The sequence below is a fragment of the Lithobates pipiens genome, unplaced genomic scaffold, assembly GCF_037356315.1.
Source record: "Lithobates pipiens isolate NorthernLeopardFrog02 unplaced genomic scaffold, aLitPip1_a1.2 Scaffold_16, whole genome shotgun sequence".
Lineage (NCBI taxonomy): Eukaryota > Metazoa > Chordata > Amphibia > Anura > Ranidae > Lithobates > Lithobates pipiens.
In genome coordinates this window covers 538,050,537-538,076,421 of record NW_027507748.1, presented here as the reverse complement: position 1 = coordinate 538,076,421, position 25,885 = coordinate 538,050,537, and the positions used below count along the sequence as shown (strand labels likewise).

General features: G+C 43.2%; 1 protein-coding gene across 1 annotated transcript in view; it reads right to left on the bottom strand.

Annotated features, from left to right (window-relative positions):
* The window catches only part of ITM2B (integral membrane protein 2B), a 43,291-nt gene extending 17,728 nt beyond the window's left edge, over positions 1-25,563 (bottom strand). Inside the window, exons 1-3 of the mRNA XM_077483262.1 lie at positions 25,325-25,563; positions 1,977-2,105; positions 121-324 (exon numbers count right to left, since the gene is read on the bottom strand). Coding sequence (XP_077339388.1) covers positions 121-324; positions 1,977-2,105; positions 25,325-25,417 — 426 coding nt within the window. The 5' untranslated portion in view covers positions 25,418-25,563. The remainder of the gene's footprint in view (positions 1-120; positions 325-1,976; positions 2,106-25,324) is intronic.
* Between the last annotated feature and the right edge of the window lie 322 nt (positions 25,564-25,885).

Here is a 25,885-nt window from a genome sequence, read left to right as displayed (position 1 = left end):
CCCCCAAAAAAAAAAAAATAAGAAACCACCACAAATTACTACTATAAGTGACTGCTGTCCCTAAACTAGCCATCGGAAGCACATTTAGCGCATTCAAGTTATAAGAAAAATGGAGCTTACCCTGTGAAAATCGTGTACAATGTCAGCAGGGTCACTATCAGCAAATTCCGGGACGGGCACATTGATCAGTTCAACTTCTTCATCTTCCAGAATCTGAATTCTCTCCTTAAATGAGTGGTATCGAATACGGGAAGAGTCTGCGTAAGGCTCAGCAAGCATCATATCATCATCCGTGTATCTTATTCCACAGAAGTAAACTCCGCGCTATTAAAAGAGGGGGAAAAAAAAAAAAGGGGGGGGGGGGGGGGGGGGGGGAGAAGGTAAATATTGCTAGAATTCTGATAAATACCAACTATATGCATCTACTAGAGAGGGCACTGGGTTCAACAATACTGCTGCACTCCACTACAGATGTCAGTGTTCTTCAGCCAACTGAATACTTTTTTGGCGTGGCGTCCTATGTCAGCTTGGCTGCTGCAGCCTGATGTTTCTGGGCTCTCTGCCCACTTCCCCTTCCACAGTGCAGCCTGTAGAGACCAGTCAGTCCCCCGTGGGGGCTCTGTACAGAGGAGGGGGGCGGAAAGGAGGGGAAGGAAATGCACAATTCTGGACTGAGAGGAAGATGGAAGCCAAAGCCTGAGATAGCCACCACCTCCATTATTAAGGAACCCTTCCAATATAGCAGCCATTTTCTAGAAGTGCAACATCCAAATGTATCGCTTATGTCTATTTTTATACATTTTTTTTTTTTTTTTATAATAATCAGGTAAGATACAACAAAACAGGTATTCATTACTATATAATGCAGTTTACAATAAATGTAAGCATATCTTTGACAGTGTGAATATAAACAATAAAATTATGCAATATTTAGACTTCCTGATATAGCAGGTGACAATTTTTTTTTTGATGCTCATTTCTTATACTTTCAAGGTAAAAGTTTAATTTGAAGATAAAACCCACTATTCAGCACTCCTTGTGATGAATCCACGTTATTTTGAACAGGCAATCTGAGCTCAGTTTTAAGTGTGGCTACTCGCTGTACTAACCACCATGCAAGGTTAGTACAGCAATCTCCCCGCTGAGCTTTTTTTGTGTTCCCCCCCCCCCCCCCCCCGACAGAACACCACAATCAGTGCTCTCTGCCATTGGTTGAGTGCGCTGATCGGATGCTGGTTTTCCAGACTAACATACACACGGGCCGAATGTCGGCTGTTTGCTTTTTTAACCTGCTGTTGTCTCCCGACATTCAATCAGTGCGTACCCAGCTTTACTCCTTGCATTTACAGCAAGTTGAAAATTTGTAACCCTTGCGCTTGGAATTCTGGGCAGCCAACTAAACCTAATTTTCACAGATTGTAAAATCGAATTACCACTAGAGGAGACATATTTTCATCCTAAACAGATGCACAATTAAGATGTGGTCAGTGGCAAGTATTATTCTGTCATAGTGCTACTTTAGAGCAGCAGGGGAATTTAAGAATTAAAGGGGAAAAAAATAAAAAAATAAAATCATGCGCCACACTGTCGTCCCATAGCCAGTTGGCAATGGAGAGTGGCTGGAGCACTGAATTATTCTGGCTGCTGTGCGATTTGACCAAGGACCAGTGAGAATTGGCAGCACTCCTGCGCCCCACAAGTATAGCCAAAGCTTTTTTTTTCCTCCCTTCTTAAGCTGCCCGGTTATAATAAACCTCTGTAACTGCTCCTGGTTAGCACTGCTGGTCTTGTAGGACAGCAGACCCCCAAATTTAGACAGCAAGTTATTCACGTTGTGCCAAAGTCTACTGAGCTTCCAACATTTATAGTCTAAGGCTTGGTTACATTTTTCTCTACTACCGTGAGCCAATAACTGTACGAAACTTGGTTTTCAATTCTATTTTTCTGAAATGTGTTATATTCCAAGATAAGCTTACCTGTGACACAAAATATCTGTAGAGGTATGCACCACCTAGCACGATACCAGCCAACATAAAGGCCAATCCAAAGCACATGCACCAACACCAAGCTCGTCTCTGTCCAAGTGGTACAACTTCTTCCACCTCCTGCAAAGACAGACAAACATTTATGGCTAAACTTGTACAGATCCGTTCCCAAAAGATGACAAGAGGACTTTATTAGATTATTATTATTCACGATTTATATAGCGCCAACAGTTTATGCAGTGCTTTAAAATGTATAGGGGGGGGGGGGGACAACACAATTATTGTACAATACAAAAGGTACAGGAGGGCCCTGCTCGTAGAGCTTACATTATAAAGGGAGGGGGTGGTGGTACAAAAGGTAATAGCTGCAGGGAATGATTTGATGGGGGTGGCTCGGGGACAGTTAGGTGGGATAGGCTTCCCTGAATAAATTAGTTTTCATTAGATGACAAATCTGCAGAGAAAGTTAGTCCTCATATTGATGGGTGCCACATAGCAGAAGCCCATCAATAACCATCATTATGGTACATTATGAAACAAGTGAAAATACTACATTAATCGTGTTCTATTGTACACCAAAAAAAAAAAAAAAAAATTGCGTCAATTCTCATACTGACATCTGTGGGGGTACAACATCTACAGCTAAAAAACAAGAGCTAGGCTGGATGGGAGTAATGCTCAATTCTGAAAGTTCTGCTGGATGCAAAACATTAGGATTTGTTTAGGATGAAGCAGTACCATTACAAGGGGTTGTAAACCCTCGTGTTTTTTGTGTCTTAATGCATCCTATGGCATTCAGGGATGACTGCAGGATAGTGCAGACAAATCTCACCAGGCTCCAGTGAACACACTGAGCATCTGCGGGATGTTTCCCCTTTTTTATCAAAGGACAGAAGGTCACATGAAGATGGTGCCAGGAGAAATAGACTGAGCTGCCAGGCAAGATGCTCTATACCAGTGATGACTAACCTTGGCACCCCAGAATTTTTGGGATTTCCCATGATGTTCAATCTACACTGCAGAGTGCATGAGCATCATGGGAAATGTAGTTCCAAAACATCTGAGATGTCCAGATTCGCCATCACTGCTCTATACCTTTCATGGCAAGTTCATTTTGACATTATATGTAAACACTATACAGATTTTGAACCTTTACAATGCGTATCACCATTTTAGGGCTGCAGGTAAAATATTTGACTTTGTGATGGTCAATTTTCATCCGCAAAGAGCTAAGGTATGATCACATCCTGGATTTCTGAATAGATGATTCACTCACTGCTGTTAAGCAATAAAACATGATATTCTCACCATGACAATGCTTCTTCAAGCTATAGAACAGACCAATACAAAGAATAGCAAACGAATGCGGGGGTATGGAGATAAGGATGGTCCGGGCCATGTATCTTCACAAAGGCAGCAATGGCTGCTTGCAGTTTTCACATCCCATCATGCTCCTTTTGAACAAAAAATCCACTGCAATCACCAGAATGTTGGTGGTCCAGGGTGCCATTATTTCACTTTTAATGTGAAAAAATAAAATAAAATATTTCAAAAAGTTACAAAATAAAAATGAAAAAAATAAAATAAATGCCGAAATCAAAACAATAGTTGGGATGAAGGTCACTGCAGGAATTCAAAACAAGTTAAATTCAGGCAGAAATGCCCTTCAAGCCTGAATCATTAAGACAATGTGGTTGGTATCCGTAACGGTTACAGAACGCACCGCGAATAGTAATTCTATGGACAGATACTGTATAAAAAAGGTCTTTGGAGAAGGAAGTAAAAACTACAACAAAATAAGACAATACTATTAAAACCCAAACAACCCCACTGCAAATTGTTTTTTTTTTTTAGCAACCAGATTTTACAGGGCACAGTGCCCATAAGACCACGCAGGCACAGAAAGAATATGCAAACTCCGGGCAGGTAGTGTCATGGTTGGGTTAGGTATTAGAATGGGTAAAACTAGAAAAAAAATATCATACATACATATATATATATAAGGAGATCTGGCCTACATAATTTCAAACACTGAAACAGTTCTTGGCGGCCGGGATACTGATTCCTATAGAGAATTGAAGCACAAAAGTTGCCTGGTACTCTAGAGTGAAAAGGAAGGGGAAAAAATAAAATAAAAAATACTGCAGATATGCCTATTGTAAAGACAGAAATCCATATCCAATTTGCCGTACTAAAGTACTAGTGCCTTCAGACTACAGCACAATAGCATTCTCGACGCAAATACATTATCGCACAAATACTGGTCGTTTTTTATTAGATATCTATTCTTTTATTGTACCATTTCTTATCAAGAGTGTTCCTTTAAGACGGCCATAAATGGATCAGATCTCAGCCAGTCCCTGCTGAGCTGGCTGAGATGCAATCCATCTCTGGGTAGGCTGGTTAAACTGAACGCAAATCACCAAAATAGACTTCAGTACAACCAGCGTGTCAGATTTTTTTTTAAATAAAAATACAAGCAGCTCTAGCTACCATAGTCTTCTGCCGGCAGGCAAGGCTCCCCACATTCCACCACCAACAGGACGCAATAGGGCTGTGGGGGATTCCCCCCATCAACACTAACTGTTGATAGGGTCATCAAGCTATTTTCTTTGCTTCCACTAGTGGTATAATCTATGGGCTGCTTTACTGTAGAGATTTCACATTATCAATAGAAAGTCAGCTTGCAAGCAGGCCAAATGTGAAATATGAAAGCATTAGCAGAATTACAGCAAGCAAGCTATCTCCACGATTATCTCATCAAAGCAAAGGCTCTGAAGCTGTGATAGCATGCTAGAATGCAGAGGTTTGTCCAAAGATGCCTAGTATTAGATGAAGATGAATCTCTGTGTATCCAACATGACTATTATTCAAAGTAGGCTATTCACAAACCCATCACACACACCAAGAGTACTAAGTGAGGTTACTACCAAGCCAAAAAGAAAGCTACACACACAGACAATAAAAAATAAATAAAATCCACCCTCTCTCAGTACTGTCCAACCAAGCAAAAACATGCTACTTAAGGTTAAGCTAGATGGGTTAATCTTGCTAATGAGATATTTAACCACCTGCTAGCAGTCATCTTATTAGCCTGGAGTTACACAGAAGATATTTAGTAGATCAGTCTTGCTTCTAAAACAACTAGCGATTAAATGCTAAAGAGACCCCCAGACTGAACAAGTAGCTCTCAATGAAGTAGGCCACACAAGTAGCACATAGCAACAATCAATATCACATTATTGCATAATGCTCCAATCGATCACAAGACGCTAATCTTGGCATGTTAATCTTCATCACAAAGTGGTGAATTGGCACGCAGAGCTGCCAGTAAATATGGAGGATGATATACTAAAACTGGAGAGTGCAAAGTCTGGTGCAATTCTACATAGAAACCAAATCAGCTTCTGTTTTTTTGACAGGCAGAAGTTAGAAGCTGATGGCCATCATGCAGAGCTGCACCAGATTTTGCACTCTGCAATAAAAAAAATATTCTTCTTAAATTTAGGCCAAAAAGTATTCTGCAACAGGTTTTGGTAAAAATAGAAACCCAAACCCAATGAGTGTATATTAAATTGGTTTGTGCAAAAGTTAAAAAAGGTGTAGCGTCTACAAAACGGCAGTGTAAATATATATATATATATATATATATATATATATATATATATATATATATATATATATATATATATATATATATATATATTTTTTTTTATGCAACAGACACTATACTGGCAATAGCAGTCATCAGCGACATACTAGGACTGCAATAGTGTGGCAGGCTAGCCGACGCTGGCCGGGAGGTGCGCTCACTGGACATAAACAGTGACACTAATGCCTTGTAAAAACACAAGCGTATTTTCCATCGGAAAAAACATCCAAGAATTCCGCTCAAGCTTGGCTTGCATAGACACAGTCACACAAAAGTTCTCTGAACTTTCGACCGCCAAGAACGCGGTGATGTATAACACTACGACAAGCCAAGAAAATTAAGTTCAATGCTTCTGACCATGCGTAGGAATTTGTACAGATTATCAGAACTTTTTCCGACCAAAAAATAGAGAACCTGCTCTCAATCTTTTGCTGGCTGGAATTCTGCTAGCAAAAGTCCAATGGAGCATACACATGGTTGGAATTTCTGACCAAAAACTCACATCCGACTTTTACTGGCAGAATTTCTGATCGTGTGTATGGGACTTAAGGCTACTGTCACACGGAGATGCTTTAAAGGCGTTTTAGTGCCAAAACTAGCACCTGTAAAGTTCCTGTCACTCCAGTGTGAAAGCCTGAGTGCTTTCAGACTGGGGCGGTGCATTTGCGTGACTTTAGAAAAAGTCCTGCAAACAGCATCTTTAAGGGGGTTTAGAAGCGGTGTTTACTGTCGACAACCCACCCCCGCCCCAGTGCGAAAGTGCCCCAATACTGTCACTGTACGAATGAGAAATGCGTTGCTTTTTCTTTACTTTGTTTTTTTTCCCCCTGCCAGTCGCTGTTCACAATACAGAGATGCGTTTTTGTAAACACAGAACTGTGCGTCATTGGCCTCAGCCGATTGGCTAAAATCAGCTGCTAAACTTGTGTGGTGTCCAATCACTGCACAGGTTGATGAGGAGAGCACAAGTGCACCACAAGAATGGCCGCGCTGTACAGGTACGTCACCCGACCTGGAGCTACCATCTGCTCACAGTGCAACTACTATAGGCGGGTGGCAAGCGGTTAATATGGAAGCCTTCAAGCGATTGTAAAGCTTAGAGAAAATTATATATATATATATACATATATATATACACACATACACACGTTATACTTGCCTCCTCTGTGTAAGGGTTTTGCACAGAGTGGCCAGATCCTTTCCTGGGGTTCCCTCATGGTGCGCCTCCCCCTCCTCGAGTGCCCCATAGAGAGCACTTTCCATGGGGGCACTTGTGTGCACATGCTCTCGAGTCATGCCGCTGCGTCCACTGAATGGCTGCACCATAGGAGGTTTTTCACCATAAGAGAAGTATGGGTTTGGGGGTTTTCCCTCAATTATACTTGCCTAGGATGATGCAGCATCAGCCCCCCAGCGCCTCTACACTGAGAACAGAGCGATCAAACATCGCCGATGGCTCCCCGAGCAGAGAGCTGCTGACTGACTGTCAATCCCTGAGTGATTGACAGTCACTAACTCTGTGTGAACCAGATGACTACTAGGTAAGAACCTCAAACATTTTGAATTCTACTTTAATTGCATATGTATTAACAAAATCTCTAGAGATATAATGGTAAACCTGGCATTAATCCTTACACTGTACATTTGAAGCATTCTATTTTCATGGCCTTTAGCACCTACGCGGCAAGTAGAGCAGGGTTTCATTTAGCCTTATCTATAAATATGCCTTAGTATAGATTACGTCACAGATAAAGCATACAGTTGCAAGAGACCAGAAGAGGCTAAGGCTGGACTTGCAGTCCTGTGATGACAGATTTATTTTAAGAAGCTGCAGCTGCAAGATGTAGGGTGGTCTGCAGCGATGCACAGCTTTACTAGGTAAGCATCTGCATTTCTGTTTACTGTCATAATTAAACTATATAGGTTTAATTTTAGAAGAAGAAACCGCTAATAAAAAGACACATTTCCTAAATAAGATTTTTTTTCTATAAGATGTTTTAAGATAGACTGTCTATTAATTATGGTCTTATCCTGCCGTAAAGTGGTAAAGTTATGAAATATTAAAAACAAAACAAAAAGATAAACACCTTGCCTGTCAGTGGATTTTACAACAGAAGAGACCCTAGTGGTCTCTGCTGTCATAAATGCCGCCCCCCCTCCCCCCAGCAGATAATGTGATCTGAGCTCAGATCACATTTATGCCACCCCTGCTGGGAGAACACACCGATTATTGCTAGCAGCTATAGCCACTGGCAAGAATTGCAATAACAATCCAGCATGCTGGTTATTCCCAAGTCGATTGATGGAATGACTTCAGTACAACCAGCCTTAATCTCAGATTTAATTCTCAGCCAGTTCCTGCTGAACCGGCTGAGATGATGCATTCTATGGCCAGCTTAAAGGGTTTGTAAACCCTAGGACCAAACTGTCCAATGAGGAGAGAGACAGCGGCTGGAGCACATACATACGGCAGGGGTCGGCAACCTATGGTCCACAGACTGCACCAGGTCCGCCACCACTAAACGTCCGGCCCATCATGAATTCATGGGCACCTGGCTTGTGGACATTTCCCTCTTCTTCACTGGACTGGGCTGCAATATTAACTTTTAAACAAAACAAACAGTAGGCGATTGGATGCCGGGCTATCCTAGCAACCAATCACCAGCCTGTTAATGTGAAAAGTTAAAAAGGAGAAGTATGGGTTCGGGCCTCCCACAGTTGTCTAAGTCAGTTAGCCAATCAGGAGGAGAGGGCTGTAGGGTGGCGCAGCTTGGGTGCCCCCATAGCAAGCTGCTTGCTGTCAGGGAACTCGACAGGAGAGAGGGACCCTGGCAAGAGGATCTGGGCTGCCCTGTGCAAAACCACTGCACATAGAAGGTAAGATTTTACAATCACTTTAAAGAGGAAGTAAACCCTGATGGGTTTACTTCCTCTTTTTTTCCCTGCAAAGGTAAAGCATAATGGACTACTATGCATCGCATAGTAGCTCATTATGTGTCACTTACCTGACACAGGAGCCAGCGAAGTCGCCGCTGATCCCTGTAGTCCACCGCATCCATCTTGCTGGTGGAGTCTCGCAGCTCCGACCAATGACAGCGGCGAAGCCGCGATGACGTCACTCCCGCGCATGCGCACGGGAGTCGCGTCTCGCAGCTCCGCCTCTGCCATTCGGCGAAGCCACGATGACGTCACTCCCGCGCTTGCGCACGGGAGTTGACAAATTAGGCAAATCCATTCTTGGATTTGCCGCATTTAGTGCGCCTGCGCGCCGCTGTCTACGGCGCATGCGCCGTAGACAGCGGTGCCCATTTTCGGGCAAATATCTCCTAAACCATATAGGTTTAGGAGATATTACTTGGACCTACAGGTAAGCCTTAATCTAGGCTTACCTGTAGGTCAAAGTGGTTTGAAGGGGTTTACTTCCTCTTTAAGCCCTGGTGGCTGAAACTGATGTGATGCCGGAAAAACAGCGAATCCTGTGCGTTTCCAGCACCGAATTGCAATCACACAGCATCCATGCGATCTGCTGCAGGTGTCAGTGTTAGATTAACCTCCCTGGCGGTACGATTATTTCGGATTTTAGGTGCTAAAAGCGGTACCATTATTTTGCATGAAAATTTGGCGTTTTATATTGTAGTCCTGCAATTCTTAGGAATAACTCTCTTAAATCTGTCCAAACCAGAGTCTAGCAGACATCCCGGGTATGATAAAGTTTGAAAAATTAAATCATAAATTATAATATAATAATTATAAATAATTGTACCAAATAATAATATAACAATAATAAAAATTATTCAATAATGTAATCAAAAACACTGAAATTTGCTCAGTTGCAGAATTGTCACTATCATTACTTTTCAGTATTTGATGACGGATCTCCCCACAAATCGCTATCGCTCAATTCTGCGAGTGATTCTAATTTATTATCGCTGTTTTCTAGCTGGTCTAAAATCATTTTTGATGTACAGTGACAGTTTTGGTTGCTATGGGCAATCTCCAGTTTCCAGGCATAAAGAACAGTTTTTATTATATAAAACTGCATGCAGGACACTGGGCAGACCACTAGGGACAACGGGGATGTGAAATATTTACATACAGCAATGTAATCTGTAAGATTACATTATACTGTATGTTTACTGTTTGTTTCACTTTTTGAATTTGGCGCCGATCTCCGTGCCCGTGCGTCGCAACGCTCGCAGGGCACGGAGATCGGCGATGTAATGCATCGAGCGAGACACGGCTCGCTTGTACAGCGGGGAGACAACGCTGGATCCGAGGGAGAAGGTGAGTAAACCTCCTCCTGGATACAGCGATGCAGTCCCGAGTCTGGCTCGGGGATACCGCTTTTGGTATGAAAAATCCACCCCGAGTCAGACTCGGGAATACCGTCAGGGGGGGTTAACATCCCCAAACAGCTCACAGAATGCATTGCCAGAATCTGATCGCATGGGTGTGAACAAGGTGCAGGGGAAAAAAAAAAAAAATATATAATATATATATATATAATGAAAAAACAAACAACATTAAAAAAATAAAAGTGGCCCTGCACCATTGTGGTGCAGATGCAATGTGACTTGGCTCAAATAAGATATCAAATGTGATGTGCACAGGAATGCACTAGTATGAACCCAGGGTAAGGACTTGGTGAAAGGTGGAGGAGGATGTGAACAAAGCACAAATAGCAATAGCTCACATTGGTTTATAGATCGTAAAGAGGAAAGGTGCACGGCAAGGCAATCCACAAAACTAGGGAACTTGTGTCTTACGGATTGCCCTGCCCACGTGCGCCTTTCTGACGGCCAGTTCAATAAATGAATCCAAGTGGCTGCCATTTTGACGTTGTTGGATTTGGTACAAACACTATCTTTAGCTGCCTTGAGAGTCTGGGCTTCTGGTGTGTTTTTGTACCTTTAAGACACACATTGCAGGTGGCCTGCAGTGATGAAAAGGGCGCATCATAACATGGGTAGGGAAATTTTTTACATGCAGATGAAAACAGGGGCAGAACTGCAAAACCCAGGACCAGACCCTCTCAGTAGCGGGATCAAGTAGGTTGTCAGGCATTTCTAAGGATCGGTAATTCATAATGGGATTGAGCAGTGTCAGTGGGCAGATTACAACTCACATAACTTTTTCATTAACACTGGCAACATGGAGGGTGGCAGGGCATCATTTCTATGTATGTGATCACCCACTGCTGCACCTAAATATCTATCCATCAATCAAGCACGATGTAAAGGTACTCGTCACTACAGTTCTTATTCCTGACACCATGGGAACCTGCTGATCTGTCCGGCTTTTGTAGTACTTGAGAAGTATGGGATTTTTATTTTAAAATCATACTTACCTAGGTGGATGCTGCATCTGTGCCCCGCTGGCTCTAAGGCCAAGGACCAAATCAATTAAAAACACTGCAGGGGAGATAGTCTGAAAGCGGCCGGCTCAGACTCTTAGCTGCTCGCCTTTAAGGTTGAGCCGGATGCCAGTCCAGACATGTGGGTGGATCCCGACTATATGGTTGCAATCTTTCCCGAGCCTAGACCGGCTGTGTGATGTCAGCAGACTTCAGCCTGCTGTCTGCAGAAAAGGGGTTGAAAGAGTGCAGAACAAACTGCACTCCTGTGATCCATTGAAGTAGAGCCAAGTTTCTCAACAAAATAAAAATCATGGAGACGCTGATGGATGGGCAAGTTTGTTTGCCTTGAATAATATAAAAGGAAGCAGCTCCACTTTAACAAGTATGCATGCATGGACTGGTAAGACTTTTTTGTACCAACTGGGAGGATACTGGTGAATATTCCTCAAGTGCAATGCAGAACTCAGGGTTAAAAATTACATTTAAAGAACTCCATTTCCCCCCCCCCCCCCCCCACACACTTTACAAGCTGGCCCAAATGAACTGTGTCCCTCACTAACCTGTGAGGCCACTGGATGTGTTGCATAAACTATGTAGATGCAGCTACATACAGCCTACCACACTGGGTTCAAGCCGAGACTGTTACACCCGAATCAGATGTGCCTACTGCTGCGGTGCTCAGAGTAAGCAATGTATTCTACCAATGAATACAAATCTCTCTCTGACTGGCCGAGTCAGAGAGGCAGGCTGATGTCACAACCTCTTACTCAACCAGAGGAAGCTTTGTATTCATTGCTAGAATACATTGCTTGCTCTGAGTTGCTGAGCGCTGGCTGTGATGAACTCTTGCGGGTTTAAGAAAGCAAGTCTTGGTTCTCACCCCAAACACAGTACAGCATGATGTATGTAGCCACAGCTACATACAGTTTATAGCACACATCCTGTGGCCTCACAGGTTAGCGAGTGTGAAAAAATGTTTAAAACAATTTGCTCAAAAAATAAATAAATCTTTAAATAGATTCTTATCAAAAAAGGAACAGTAACTGAAGGCGTATAAAGCAAAAAAAAAAAAATGAATTTGCTTGGGAAAGAGGTTTGACAGTAGATCTATGAAAAACCTGTTAAGTACACCTACACGCCAGTTAGTCACTGATATGCATTCACTTGTACAGCTTCCTATTCCACTTTATGTACCCGAAGCCTGTAAACTGGAATGAATTAGGTCACAGACTGGTAGTAGTCTACATTTATGGTCTCTTGTTACAGTCCTCTTGTCTCATTCCTGGCTCTGAACAGTCCATCACTATGCAATTATGCTAAATGTTTGCAAAATCTTCCAGACTGAAGTAATGTAGTTATACACATTGACCCACAAGAAGAAGTCTACTAAAATTTGCCTCGTGTATGAGGGGAATGCTTCAGAGAGCTGGTGATACTACATACTCAGGAATACGATTCTCCGTTTGCGATTTTGGAAAGTGAAAGGAAAACCAGTCTAGCACAGAGCGGCGGTTTACCTTGGAGTTTGGTACAGTTCCTTTTTAATGAACAATTTAAGTTTTTGTACAATAAAATGCGTTTATGGATATTATAAAAAAGTAACTTACTGATGCTGATCAGCAATGTCATGGTCTTAAAAGTTACAGGCACATCGGGAGGATCTAGTACAATATACTGCATTATGCCACATAGGCCTAATGCTAAATCAGACTTGAAGAAAGTGAATTGTATGCATCATATGGCTGTCCAAACTCTTAGGCTGGATTCACACCTATGCATTTTTAGTGTTTTGCATATTTGCACTACAGAACGTGTTCCATAGGAATCCAGGTTAAATAGACTGTAGTGCAAATCTGCAAAATGCAAAAAGCACTAAAACTGCATAGGTGTGAATCCAGCCTTACATACATTTACTGAATGCTTTGCTGGAAAATGCCCCAACTTACTAAATAGTTTGTTTGCCTGGCAGAATATTTTTCAGCTGAAGTACCCCTTTATTAGGGGACATTCTTCTCTTCTACCTAAAGGACTACTGGGTTGGTTCCTGCTTAAAGGACCTAAGATTTCAACTGGCATAGAAGCAGTGTCCCAAAAGGGACACTACACCATATATATCCCCCCCCCCCCCGATCCAATTGTGGCAATAGTTTATTGATATTTTTGCACCCTGTGAGTACAGATCATATTGAAAGCAATGGGCTGCATTCAGATTAGAAACAAAATAAACACACCTGAATGCCTAAAAACCAAGGCGTTGTCACTTTTGTGCACGAGCCTTTCCCAAGCAGTAGAACAAGCATCCCTGACCTTTCTAGCTGTATGTATGATGAAGTACACCATCCTCACAAAAAAAAAAAAATCACAACAGAACAAGTTTTGCTAAGGAATATCTGCAGATTGTTTACAGGCTGCCAAGATTCTGCAGCAACAGAAAATATTAGGAAAAATAGTAATGATTTCACCTTGATGTTGAATTTCGTCAACACATAGCTACATGATGACCCGTTATTAGAGTGCTTTATTGCCTTTTCAAAGTAGGTAAATACTTTAGGTCAGGGGTGGGCAACCTTAAAGAGCTGGAGATGTACCTGAACAACACTGGAGAAGTCAAATATCACTGGGCACAGTGTCACCGCCTCACACCCGATTTAAACCTCCAATTCCTGTACTACTGTGTCAGGTGGAGAGAAAGCAATATAGCGCCTTCTCACCACCCATCACCTTGGATCACTTTTCAGAGAAGCAGCATTTGTGAATACAGTTTATTCAGCAAGCATGTGCTAGTGACGTGTGAATATATCCTAAAGACTGCGAGTTTAGGAGAAATTCACTTTTCCTACAGGTAAAGTGTATACAATGTGAATGGTCCCAAAAATGTGTCTGCCATAATGTCGCAGGTCACGATAAAAAAAAAAAAAAAAATAAAAAAATTAATGCCATAAAACTATCCCCCATTTTGTAGACGCTATAACTTTTGAGCAAACCAATCAATATTACTCTTACTGCGATTTTTTTTATACCAAAAAAAAAAAAAAAGGTATTAGAAGAATACGTATTGGCCTAAATTGAGGGAGAAAAAAAAAAGGTTTTTATATATTTTTTGGGGATATTTATTATAGCAAAAATTAAATAATGTGTTTTTTTTTTCCAAACATTTCTTTTTTGTTTATAGCGCCAAAAATAAAAAAAACGCAGAGATTATTAAATACCACCAAAAGAAAGCTCTGTTTGTGGGGGAAAAAAAAAACCAAAAAAACCACGACAGTTTGTTTGGGAGTCACGTCGCACGATCGCGCAATTGTCAGTTAAAACAGCGCAATGCCGAATGGCAAGAAGTGCTCCGGTCTTTGGCCAGCCAAATAGTCTGGGGCTGAAGTGGTTAAACCTTTTCAGATGGAGTATTCAAGCTTCTGCACTACTGAGAAAGTGATTTGTATTGAAGCCACAGGGTCAACATGACAACTAGCATTTTTTTTTTTCCAGAGAGTGGTAATGGCAGCATCTATATTCTTTTAATACAGATTTAAAGTAACATGATTGTCACAAACCTGGGCAAGTCAAACTGAGCATCACTTTTGAGAGAAATCCTTTCAAGAAGATCAGTGAATCCAGAGATATAGACAGGTTATCTGAATCTTGACCTCTCTTTATAAAAAAAAAAAAAAAAAAAAAGCTAAAAACGCAACCTTCCATTTACATTGGCACTGTTGGTCACTAATGTGTGTGTTTATTATACTATATTTGGGGGGGGGTTTGGGGCAATGTTATACTTGTCTGCCTTGGGCAGTGGTTTTGCAGAGAAGTTCCAAACCTCCTTTTCCAGGGTCCCCCGCTGGTCATCTTGGCTCTTCTAGTGCCCACATAGAAAGCCACTTGCTACGGCGGCACTTTTGCAGGCTTGATTCTGAGCTGGGCTGTGTGAGTGCATAGACAGAGCACGGCTTGGCCCCGCCCCTCACTGGTTTAGATTACCAGCAGCAGGAGCCAGTGGGAGAAGAGCTACTGCAACCAGGCACTGTGTTGAAATCAAGATTGGGCTCAGGTAAGTGTTTAAGAGCCACAAAGTTTTTATTTATTTTTTTATCTTAAAGTGGAACTATAGTCAGAAAGTTAAGTGCTGCTAGATCATTCAGCCTGTCCCCTTTTGCTTCAGTAAAGCAGTGATTGTGGTCCCTCCACCACTCACCCGTGCTCTGGGTTGTGAAAGGGGCAAGAGCAGCTGGCTCCAGCACTCAGCTGAGAGGCTGAGCCAGCTACTGGTCAGGCATCGGAGTGGATACCAACATTATTGTCAGGATCCCTGCAGAGCCTGGACTGGCTCTGATGTCAGCTGACAGTGGGCTTTTTCTACAGCTTAGATGCATCCCAGCAAAAGGTGGAGTCTAAGCTCATGGCAATGGTCTTTCATATTCCTACATAATCATATTTTCATGAAATTTCTACTTTCACCTTATGCAGGATGTCATCACCTTTTCAGTAGATGAAACAGATAGCATTCTGCAATTATCACTTCTACTGAACTGAAAGAAGCAGGCAGAATGCTAAGACTGTTGATTTAGAGAAAGGACTGCACCCAAAAGCAGGAAACCACAATTTGATAACTATAACCGGACACCGGATATATTCTAAACTAAAATAAATTTTCTTTCTCAGCAGGGACTATGTAAAAAAAAGTGGTTAAGTGGTTAGAGCTTCCATCTAGTAGAACTGGAGTCGCCAGTTTGAATACCAATCACGGCACTACATACCTGGAGTTTTCATGTTCTCTCTGTGCCTGTGTAGGCTTCCTCCCACACTCCAAAAAGACATGCTAGTAGGTTAAAGGGGTTGCAAACCCTCAAGGTTTTTCACCTTCATGCAATCTATGCACGAAGGTGAAAAACCTGTGATGCAGTAGCCCCCCCTTTTACCTGAACCCAGTCTTTCCAGCAACGGGGACGAGCACACCAGCTCCAGCTGGTGTCCCTGGTCCTGATTGGATAGATTAATAGTAGCGCAGACCTTGGCTCCCGCTGCTGTCAATCAGATCTAATGACACAGGAGCAGGGGCCGAGTCCTGCTGGTCCGTCAATGGATGCAGCGCATGACATGGGAGCAAGCCTGCACTCGAGAAGGAGCTAGGAGCAATGCAGAGGGACCCCAGAAGGAGGACGGGGGCCACTGTGCAAAACCAATTGCACAGAGTAGGCTTGTGTGTAAAATATATAACGCTTTGGGGATAATAGCTCTGCGGGACCAAGTGAAATTGTTCAAAGGTGAAACCAAAAGACTTATTTAAAAGTAAATCAAAAATAAGGCTTTCTTCGGGAAACAGATCAAAATATAAACCAAAGCCCACTTATCTTCAGCACAAAAGCAAAAATTAAAGAACACATACAGTTCTGTAGCCGGGTCTTCGCCCCAAAGTTTTGAGAGTCCTTATCAAATCTTTTGCAGCCTCCAAAACAGCAACACAGCTCATCAGACAGGTGTTAAACTCCTCCTCCTCCTCCTCTTCACTACTTCCTGTCTTTTATGAGCTGGTTTCCTGGAGGCCATTAACCCCGTGTGCTGAATCCCTGTGGTCAGGGAGGGAAGCTCTTCCCCCCCCCCATTATCACTTCAGAGCCCCTAAAGTCCGGGTCCCAACTAACTCTCTCAATATAGAGAGAGGACCACGAGTCAGTCCTCTCCTGATGACTACACCCGGTATTCCTCACCCATTCTGGGTTAGCCCCTGAAGTCTACCGTGACTACCTTAAATGGACCACAATCCGAATACTGGTGCTACATAGCACCAATCCAGGACCCAACCTTGGCATGCTGTACAAAATAAATTTTATATTATATATTATATATATATATATATATATATATATATATATATATATATATATATATATATATATATATATATATATATATATATATATATATATATATATATATATATATATATATATATATATATATATATATATATATATTTAAAAAAAAAAAAAAAAAAAAAAAAAAAAAAAAAAACGTTAGAATGCAAGCTCCTCGAGGGGCAGGGACATGTAAATGTAATATATAGCGCTGCATAAATTGACAACACTATAAAAGTACCCATAATAAAATAAATGAATTTGGAGGCAACAGAACTAAAATATAAAAGTTACCAATACAAGTAAAAATAAATAAAATGGCTTACACATGGATTTCAAGGTTTACCAGACCTTGAAACCCTCACACAGACAGTCTAAGGCAGGGGTGCCCAACCAGTGGCCCGCGGAGACCTCTGATGTGGCCCGCGACCCCCTGTTCAGGGATGGCAGGTTGGCAAGCCCAGATCGTGGGTTGCCAACCCGCCATCCCAGAGCATCAATGTTGTGAATTAAGCCAGGCAGGAGAGGAAGCACAGCTATGGAGAGAGCGGAGTCACAAAAGCCAATGCTTCCTGTATAGTGCCTGCTCCTGTCACAGGCAAAGTGATACCAAATGCACTCTGCCTGGAACAGCAACAGCCGCCAATACCTAAATAGAAGACTGTTATTGAAGGTATATTGCTAAAAATCACATTGTATATATGGGAATATCTGTTCTGCAATGGTTACTGGGCTTCTTTCAAACTGATCCGCAGGTGCAGTGCGTCTGCGGGTTACCAGCACTGAGCCATAGACTTCTGTTAGTACCTCCGAGTTTGGTGCACTTTCAGAAAGTGCACCACACCCACAGGATATAGTAGAAGTCTATGACAAAGTGCAGCTTATCTGCAGGAAAGCCACAGGTGTGCTGCGCCTGCAGTGTGGGTAGACCTTAGTGCATCAGTGTGAAAGCAGCCTCAGGCCCCTTTCACACGATCAGTCCGATCCAATCAGACCTTACATTCACCTCTATGGAGCGGCAGATATAAATGGACTTGTGTGTTTACACCCACCGCCCCATTCACAAAGCGCAGCGCTACTCGCGCATGCGCAGTAGGAAACGGGCAGTGAAGCCACAAGGCTCCACTGCCCGTTTCCCTTAGCCAAAATGGCGGCGCCGGGACCCAAGACCGAGGGACGGGTCAGCCCCGGGCGGCCGACATCACGGGCTCCCTGGACAGGTAAGTGTGCTTATTAAAAGTCAGCAGCTACAGTGTTTGCAGCTGCTGACTTTTAAATTTTAGTTTTTTTAAAACCGGCCCTCCTCTTTAAGCGTGTCCTAGGGGCGTGTTGCTAACTGTGGGGGGTGTAGCTGTGTTTTACACATCACTGATCTCTGCTCCAATCACAGGGTGCAGGGATCAGTGTCACTGTTGCTAGGCAGAACAAGGAGAAGCTTGTTTACTTTAGCATCTCCCCGTTCTTCCTCTCCGTGAGGTGATCGCGGGTATCCCCGCACTGATAAGAGTCCGCAGGACCTGACTCATGGAGCTTCTGGCTGCCTCTTAAAGGGCAACATACAGGTATGCAATTCTGCCTACTTATATTGGCGTGAGGCGGCCAGGAAGTGGTTAACTATACACATAACTTGTTAAATTCCATGCAGCATTTCCTCATATTGTAAGATCACCAATGAAGGCATCACGTTTTTCCTGTATTGAGAGGCAATCTGTTGGATGGCAGTTTCACACCACCTTCTGAAAATACCCATTTCTTGGTTGTTGGTCTCTACATACTTTCAGAGGCACAGGCCTTGAGCTAATCAGTGTTAATTTTGTCAACTAAAACATTTTAGTTGACCAAATGAATATTTGAGTAAACTAAAACATGGCAAGCTGAGATTGCTAAAATTACGACCAAAACTAAAATGGCCTAAATACTGAAATTTTGACTTCAAAATTAACACTGGTCTGTAGTGCATGTTCATAACTCAATGCTATAATAAAGAACATTTGATTTTTCACTCCAGCAGTATAGGCATTTGGAAATTGTAGAAAAATTTTAAACTAATGCATTACAATTTACTTACACCCACTTGGTTTTAAATGACTAAAATTAGTTTTAGTCGACTAAAATGTACTGGAGATTTAATCGACTAAAACTAAAATGCCATTTTAGTCCTAAGACTAAAACTAAATTGAAATTAGCTGCCACAATTAACACTGGAGCCAACAAAGCCAGTAAAGGACAGAATATGGTCAAAACTGTTTTAATACTTGTTGAAAACCAGTAACTCAAAATATTAAAGCCACTGGAAAGGTCAATCAACTAAAAGGAGATCAACAATGGTTGCTTACATAATTACGGTTTGTCTAAGGGCTTATTCTAGATAGACAAAGCCGCTTGTCCTAATGTGGCAGGCATTCGGGGTGAGGGGAGCGGCCCCAAAACAGTACATTCATGGCTCCTCCCCCCCCCGCACACATTAGGATGAGTGGTTGTGTCCGCCCCCACAGAGAAACATAGGCTGCCTGCGTGTAGCTCTAGGAGTGTTTAGCTGCATAAACCATCCACTATACAGAGTACAATGCCTGTGTGAATGAGCCCCAATGCACAGACTCCACTGGAGCTGCTTACAGGCTCTCAGTTATAATGGAATATGTCATTGTGTAGACTAGAAAGCCTGATTTCAGTATGTTTTTCAAATCTCATGCCAAAATTTTAAATATACATTAAGTGGCTGACTCATTTAAAAAGAGCAGGTTGTACTAAATAATGCAAGTGAAGAAATCTGTAAATAAAAAACGCACTGCCACATAACTATTGATATAGATAACAAGCACAAGACAAAATTGTACATTTTCAGTTGTAAACAACATTAAGCCAAACAACAAGAATGTAAAACAAGACTGATATGATCTTATGGCACAGCCGAATGCTAAATATAACCCAAGAAAAATTCTGACTACATGCAGATTAGCTCATCTCCTCCACCAGAAAAATGTCTTGTCTGTGCCCACCCTGCTATAAAATCATTGGGGGTTAGTGGGAGAAGCGATATGTCTGTGCCTGACCCATCACCACCAGAGCACAGTGCAGAACGGAAAACCACTATTGGTTATTCTGGGACTAATAATGGTCTCCTGCCTTCTAGTTTTTTTCAGTCCTTACACGTGAATGTGCATGACCGCTGTAGGGACTCAAACTGTTAATTTTTTGTTAATGTTTTGACATGGGCCTACTTCTGCATCCTGCTCAACCAGAGCCCCCGCCCCCATCCTTTTCTTATTGACATGGTGTAGTTGGCTGATGACTTGGTCAGTACATGTATGTGGTTTACAGCACATAGCGTGGGAGAACAGAAAGCAGTGTAATGAGCCATAGTACTTATCCATGAAATCAGATCCCCATAAGCAGAGCTGTGTCATGTGACAAGAGAACCTTGTACTGTGATCTGACACATGGAAAGTTGTTTTTATTTATTTTTTATCTGTTGATGGCTCATAGGCAAAGCATTATTTGCATTTAACTCTGCAGGCAGTTTTGCATAGTATGTACCAGATATGTCTGGAGAAAATAGAACTTTTGCTGGGGCTTAGTGTGCTAAAATAGTTCAAATCTTGTCTGGATACAAATCCAGAAAGCTGAACGCCAGGTATGATTCTACCCAAGGATGGGCTCAAGCGTGTTTGCAACTCTGCATGTCCGCCAGGAAGCTGACACTCCGCAGATCAGGATTAGCGATGCGCGGTGTCAGCTTCCACGTGGGCTTGTGGAGTTGCGAACACGCCTGAGCCCTTTCTTAAAATCTTGATTGCATAATTACTACATTGGTCCAGATTGATCCAAAGTGCCTATCTCATACCTGATGAACCGCTGGGGAAGAAGTAGTCAGTGCCATTAAAGTGATCACCACCATTTTCCAAGTTCTGTGCCCCATTGTACACAGGGGGGGGTCGCTTGCTTGGAACTACTGCCATTCATTGAACAGTCTATGCAATAATGCAACCATTCACAGAAAGTCACTGCCTTTCAATCTCGACCAGTCACAGAATGCCTTCTACGGCAAAAAAAAAAAAAAACCCCACCAAGGAATTCTATGAACTGGCCAGAACCCAAAAGATAGTGCTACCACTGCGATGGCCACAAAAAATTAGAGGCTTGCAGCTTTCCCAATGGCCCCTCAGGGATGAGATAGACACATGGTCCAAATATCGTCTGGTTCAGCAGAGATTGCCCCTGTTAGAACACAAAGGCATAGCAGGAGACATTGCTGCACTAACATTGCTTCGTTAGTACATCGATTCCTACGTTTCCCCCCCCCCCCTTTCAGTCAGCTGGTCAAAACAAAAATGAATGCGTGTACCAGGCTTTTAGAAAAAGGCCATCTGTTTTACAGCTTTCAGAAGAAAGAAAAAAATAAAATAAAAAATAAATAAATAAATAAGGTATGCATTTTATTATTAGCCAAGATACTTCATTCTTTGGAAAAAAAAAAATAAATAAAAAAAAAAAAAATTATATTATATATGAGATACAGGATATGCATCGGCTGAACTGCACAAGTAGAGCATAGAGAGTACAAAGTAGTTTTACTGAGAAGTAAATATTTTGTTAATTTATGTGAATATAAAGTAGGCATTATCCCGAATCCATTGCAAAAGTGGAAATACACTTTAAGTCCAATACTGTAATCAGCAAACAGCAAGTGAGAATGTTTATGTCCACCTTTGTACTGCCAAGTCTAACCCGCTGATGTCCCTGTCACATTGTAATGGTCATGGACTCTGCTTCATGCACATGGGTGCTTCTGCATATACAGTGTAAACATGCTGGTGTACATTGGTGCTTGGGGTGCCTTAGCGCTGTGTACAGATGCCTATAGACATCAATGGGTGAAGGAGGCTGTATGCAGCTATGCCTTCTACTTGCATAAAGTAGTGCATGCACAAAGACGTAATGTCACAAGTGCACACCATCTGCATTTGGGACAGCACGTCATACAGGTGGCGGAGAATATCTGCACGCAGCAACATTTACCCATTCATGTCTAAGGGCAGCTGTATGTAGCATCAACATAGGCCAATGCATTCATGGGCATTAAGCCTTATAATTGCCAACCACCATACAATGCAGAGTCCAAGCCCAACTACTCTTAAAAGGTTCCTGCTCCACAATGGACTCCTTGCTGGGAAGCTTAAATCTGGGTCTACATTGTTAAACATATCTCCCTATGTGGAGACAATCGAGATTCTATTTGATAACCATCTTGTACACCATGGCATGTTTATCACCTAATAAATTTCTGTCTCAAAAGCATGTGGTGTGTGGCTATTTTGAATCTGCTCAGATCATGCGATCCTCCATCTCTGGTTCAGGAAGCTCAGGGGTTGGAAATTCTGGAAGCAGTGAGGTCATCCACAGACCAGCCACTGTCTGTGCTCCATCTTCTCCCCTGCAGCAGCAGCAGCCACTCACTGACACAGGGGAGCCAGAGATGTGGGATCACAGGACCAAACTAAAAATTGTAAGTAGAACAACTTTTTTTTTTTTTTAATGTATGCAGGATAGATAGGGAACATTTTTAAAGCGGAGCTCCAGGCTTCCTCAGAAAAAATAAAAAAAAGTTAGCAGCTACAAATATTGTAGCTGCTGACTTTTTAGGACACTTGCCTGTCCTGGAATCCAGCATTGTCTTCACCCCAGCCATGGCTCTTGGTTGCTGCTGCTGCCATTTCTTGTAGGGGAAACTGGCAGTGAAACCTTGTGGTTTCACAACCAGTTCCCTACCAAGCATGCGCAAAGTGCGCTGGGCTTTGTGAAGGGCCCGGCGGCGTGAGAAGGAGGAGGAGGCGGCAAACTTCCGGGTGACTTTGCTTGCGGCGAAGTCACCCAGAAGTTGGAGTGGGTACCTGTCAAAACCAGGTACCCACACCCCCTTAATTTGCAAGAAAACACTACCCCCCAGCAACATGGGACTTTTAAGGCAACTTGATAAAGAGATCAAGAAATATGTATAAAAATTGAAATTTATTGGAGGTATTATTAAAAACTACTATGTGCATACATCACCAATTAGGATATAAATTAGAAAAAAAAAAAAAGGGGAAGGAGAATAGTTATGGTTGAGAACTGACAGCAAGGACCCTTTGATGTGGACCGGATCCCACTTACAGAAACATAAGCTGATTGTCAAAATTTCTTGACTTACTCCAGCTTTGACACACCTTCAGAATTTTTAAAGAACCAAACTTTATATCCATAAAGTTCTTTGATCTGGTTGTTTGAATTATCAACGCGGGGGTCCTTTCAGTACAAGTCTTACACATCGGTGTACATTCATCTACGTATACACTTAAAGTGGAGTTCCACCCACTTACCTTATAATGCCTTTTGTGGTCCCTTGAAATCTGCCTCTTTCAACGCCTGGGCTCCTGACACCACTTCCCTCGGAGCAGAAAAGAAGATTACAGGTCCCAGATGATTGCGCTACCAGTCACACCGTGCGGCTCGCACATGCGCAGTGGGTGCCTGGCTGTGAATCCACAGCCGGGTGCCCACAGTTAAAAAGCCGAGCGGAGGGGGAGACGAGTGGGGCTTTGATCACACGCATTGTTGGACCCTGGGACAGGTAAGTGTCCGATTATTAAAAGTCAACCGCTGCAGTATTTGTAGCTTCTGAGATTTCATTTTTTTTTTTTAAGCGGAACTCCACTTTAAAAACACTGGCAGTGCAAAAGTGCAGTATCCAGTCAATTGTTAATTTGTTTAGTTTCTCCTGAAAGAAATCCCCCTGATGAAATGAACACGTGTCGGAAAAAAAAAATACACAAAAAGGAGAAGATCAACAGTTCTCAACCATACCAACTGTATTGCCTCCCCCACCCCTTCTAATTTATATCACAATGGGTGATGTATGTAACTAGTAGTTAATAACTCAATAAAGTTTTGTTAATTTCTATACATATTTCATGATCTCTTTATCAAGTTGCCTTAAAAACGCCATGTTGCTCGGGGGGGGGGGGGGGGGGGTACTCTTTCCTTGCAAATGCTACTTTTTGGGATGTCAGCGACTAAGGATGAGCTCAGGCATGTACGCATACCCCACGTGCAGAGCCTGCCAAGAAGTCGGCGCATTGCTGCGCTAATCACAGGCAGTGAGACATTGCCCTGATATGCGGCTACAGAGATCGGGCAATGTCTCACTGCCTGCAATTAGCACTGCACCAACTTCCTGGCGGGCTCTGTACGTGGACCATGCGAACATGCCTGAGCTCATCCCTACTGGCAACAATTTGGTCTTTTTAAGTGAAACCCTCCTTTACACATCCCCCTTAAGGTGCCAAAATGTGGCAGTGGAGGGGGGAGAAAGCAAACAAGCTGAGCTTCCCCTTTTGGGTGGAGCTCCGCTTTAAGAATAGTTAGGCGTTTTTCACATATATGCGGATCATGCTGGTTCCTGACCTGCAGACAAAATGTACTCTTTAGCAGATGCACAGGGGTGCCATTAATTCTTAAAAGGCACCCCAATCATTGGAACATGCAATGTGTTTCTTGGGTGTGGGGAAAGCACGCGGTGCCGCAGCACCACGCGTCTCTGTGCGGCTAGCTTTTGTAAAATAAAGGTTTGGGGACCTTTTCCCTGCAGGTACAGTGGACCAATCAAAACAAATAGGATGCTGTGCAAAAAGCACTCACACATTGCAAGGGGGGGGGGGCTAGATTTAGACGCAAGCTTTTCTTGGGCAACTGATGTCAACAAAACAATCAACCTGGACATCGAACGAGTGAGACAAAAGCGACACAGATTGTGACAGTTTTGATTGTGAAGTTGATCAGTTGTGCTGGAAAAATACGGTTGGAACGGATGGCGTTATTTGCATCCTTGTGAATATTTAGGGTCACTCCACATGTAAGGGCAGGAAAAGAGAAACCATGTAATGGATTGTCCTGTATGATCCCACCATGGGACACTCCCCACCCGGGGGTCATGGATGGGTCCCCCCCCCCCTGTAGGTGGGTGTAGAGGATGAGGACACAGAGGGGGAGATCAGGTATGAATACACATCCTCATCATCATCCTCCTCCTCCATGCAGCCTGAGCTCTCCCCTGTCAGCCATTTTCTAGAGCTTATCTCTGGGCTGACTGCTGATCACACAGCTTCCTCCATTTTACTGCAAGGCTCTTCCTGGATCATCCCATGAGCCTTGCCTCCCGCTCCGACACCGTCTATGGCGGCGATATTGGGGGGATCTGGGAGGGGGGGATTCCCCTGCGGCGCCCAGGTAGAAGACACCCTGAGGGGGATCACATATACAGGAGGAGGGGGGGCTCTCTAATGATGACAGAGCATTTCATAAGAGGAGCTGGCATGTTACACACACGGGGCCCCTGAGGATGTCAATTGTCCCCCGTGGGTGGTGTGCATGGTGGGGCCCCCTAGCGGGCGGTCAGGAAAGGAAGGGAGCGCTGTGAGGTGCAGGGAGGCGCCCCGTCCTCTCTTACCTTGTTGTCGGTAATAATCAGCACTTCGCTGTTCTCATCCTCCTTCTTGGCGTCCTTCTGCGCCAGAGACGAATTAAAGGCTAGTTTCACCATGTCTGCCCAGTGTGAGAGGAGCGGCTGTGCTCGGCTCCGGCTGTCTTTGTTGTGCTGCCTGAGTCTCCGCGGAGAGGGGGAGGGCGCTGCTGGGCGACCGAGGGGGGAGGAGCCTGATGATAGGCGCTCACCTGAAACTCGCCATTCCCTGTATACACAACCCGAGAGGCAAAGCTCTTACTGCGCATGCCCACTGTTCGCTGTGCGCGCTTCCGTTCTCCTGTGCAACCAGCTGGGCGCGCTCCCAGATGGAGCTCAGTCATGAGATTTCATTCCACACCATTACCTGTCATGTCTGCACACTCCCTAGCTCTAGGGCTTAAAGCGGTAGAAAACCCACAAAAATGAATTAAAAAAGCCCCCCTCCCATGCAGATTTACGTCATAATGTACAAGCATACACGTCATACTAGCACGGTATGACAGACGTACCTACATGCGACTTACCTACACTCTCACGGCTCAATGT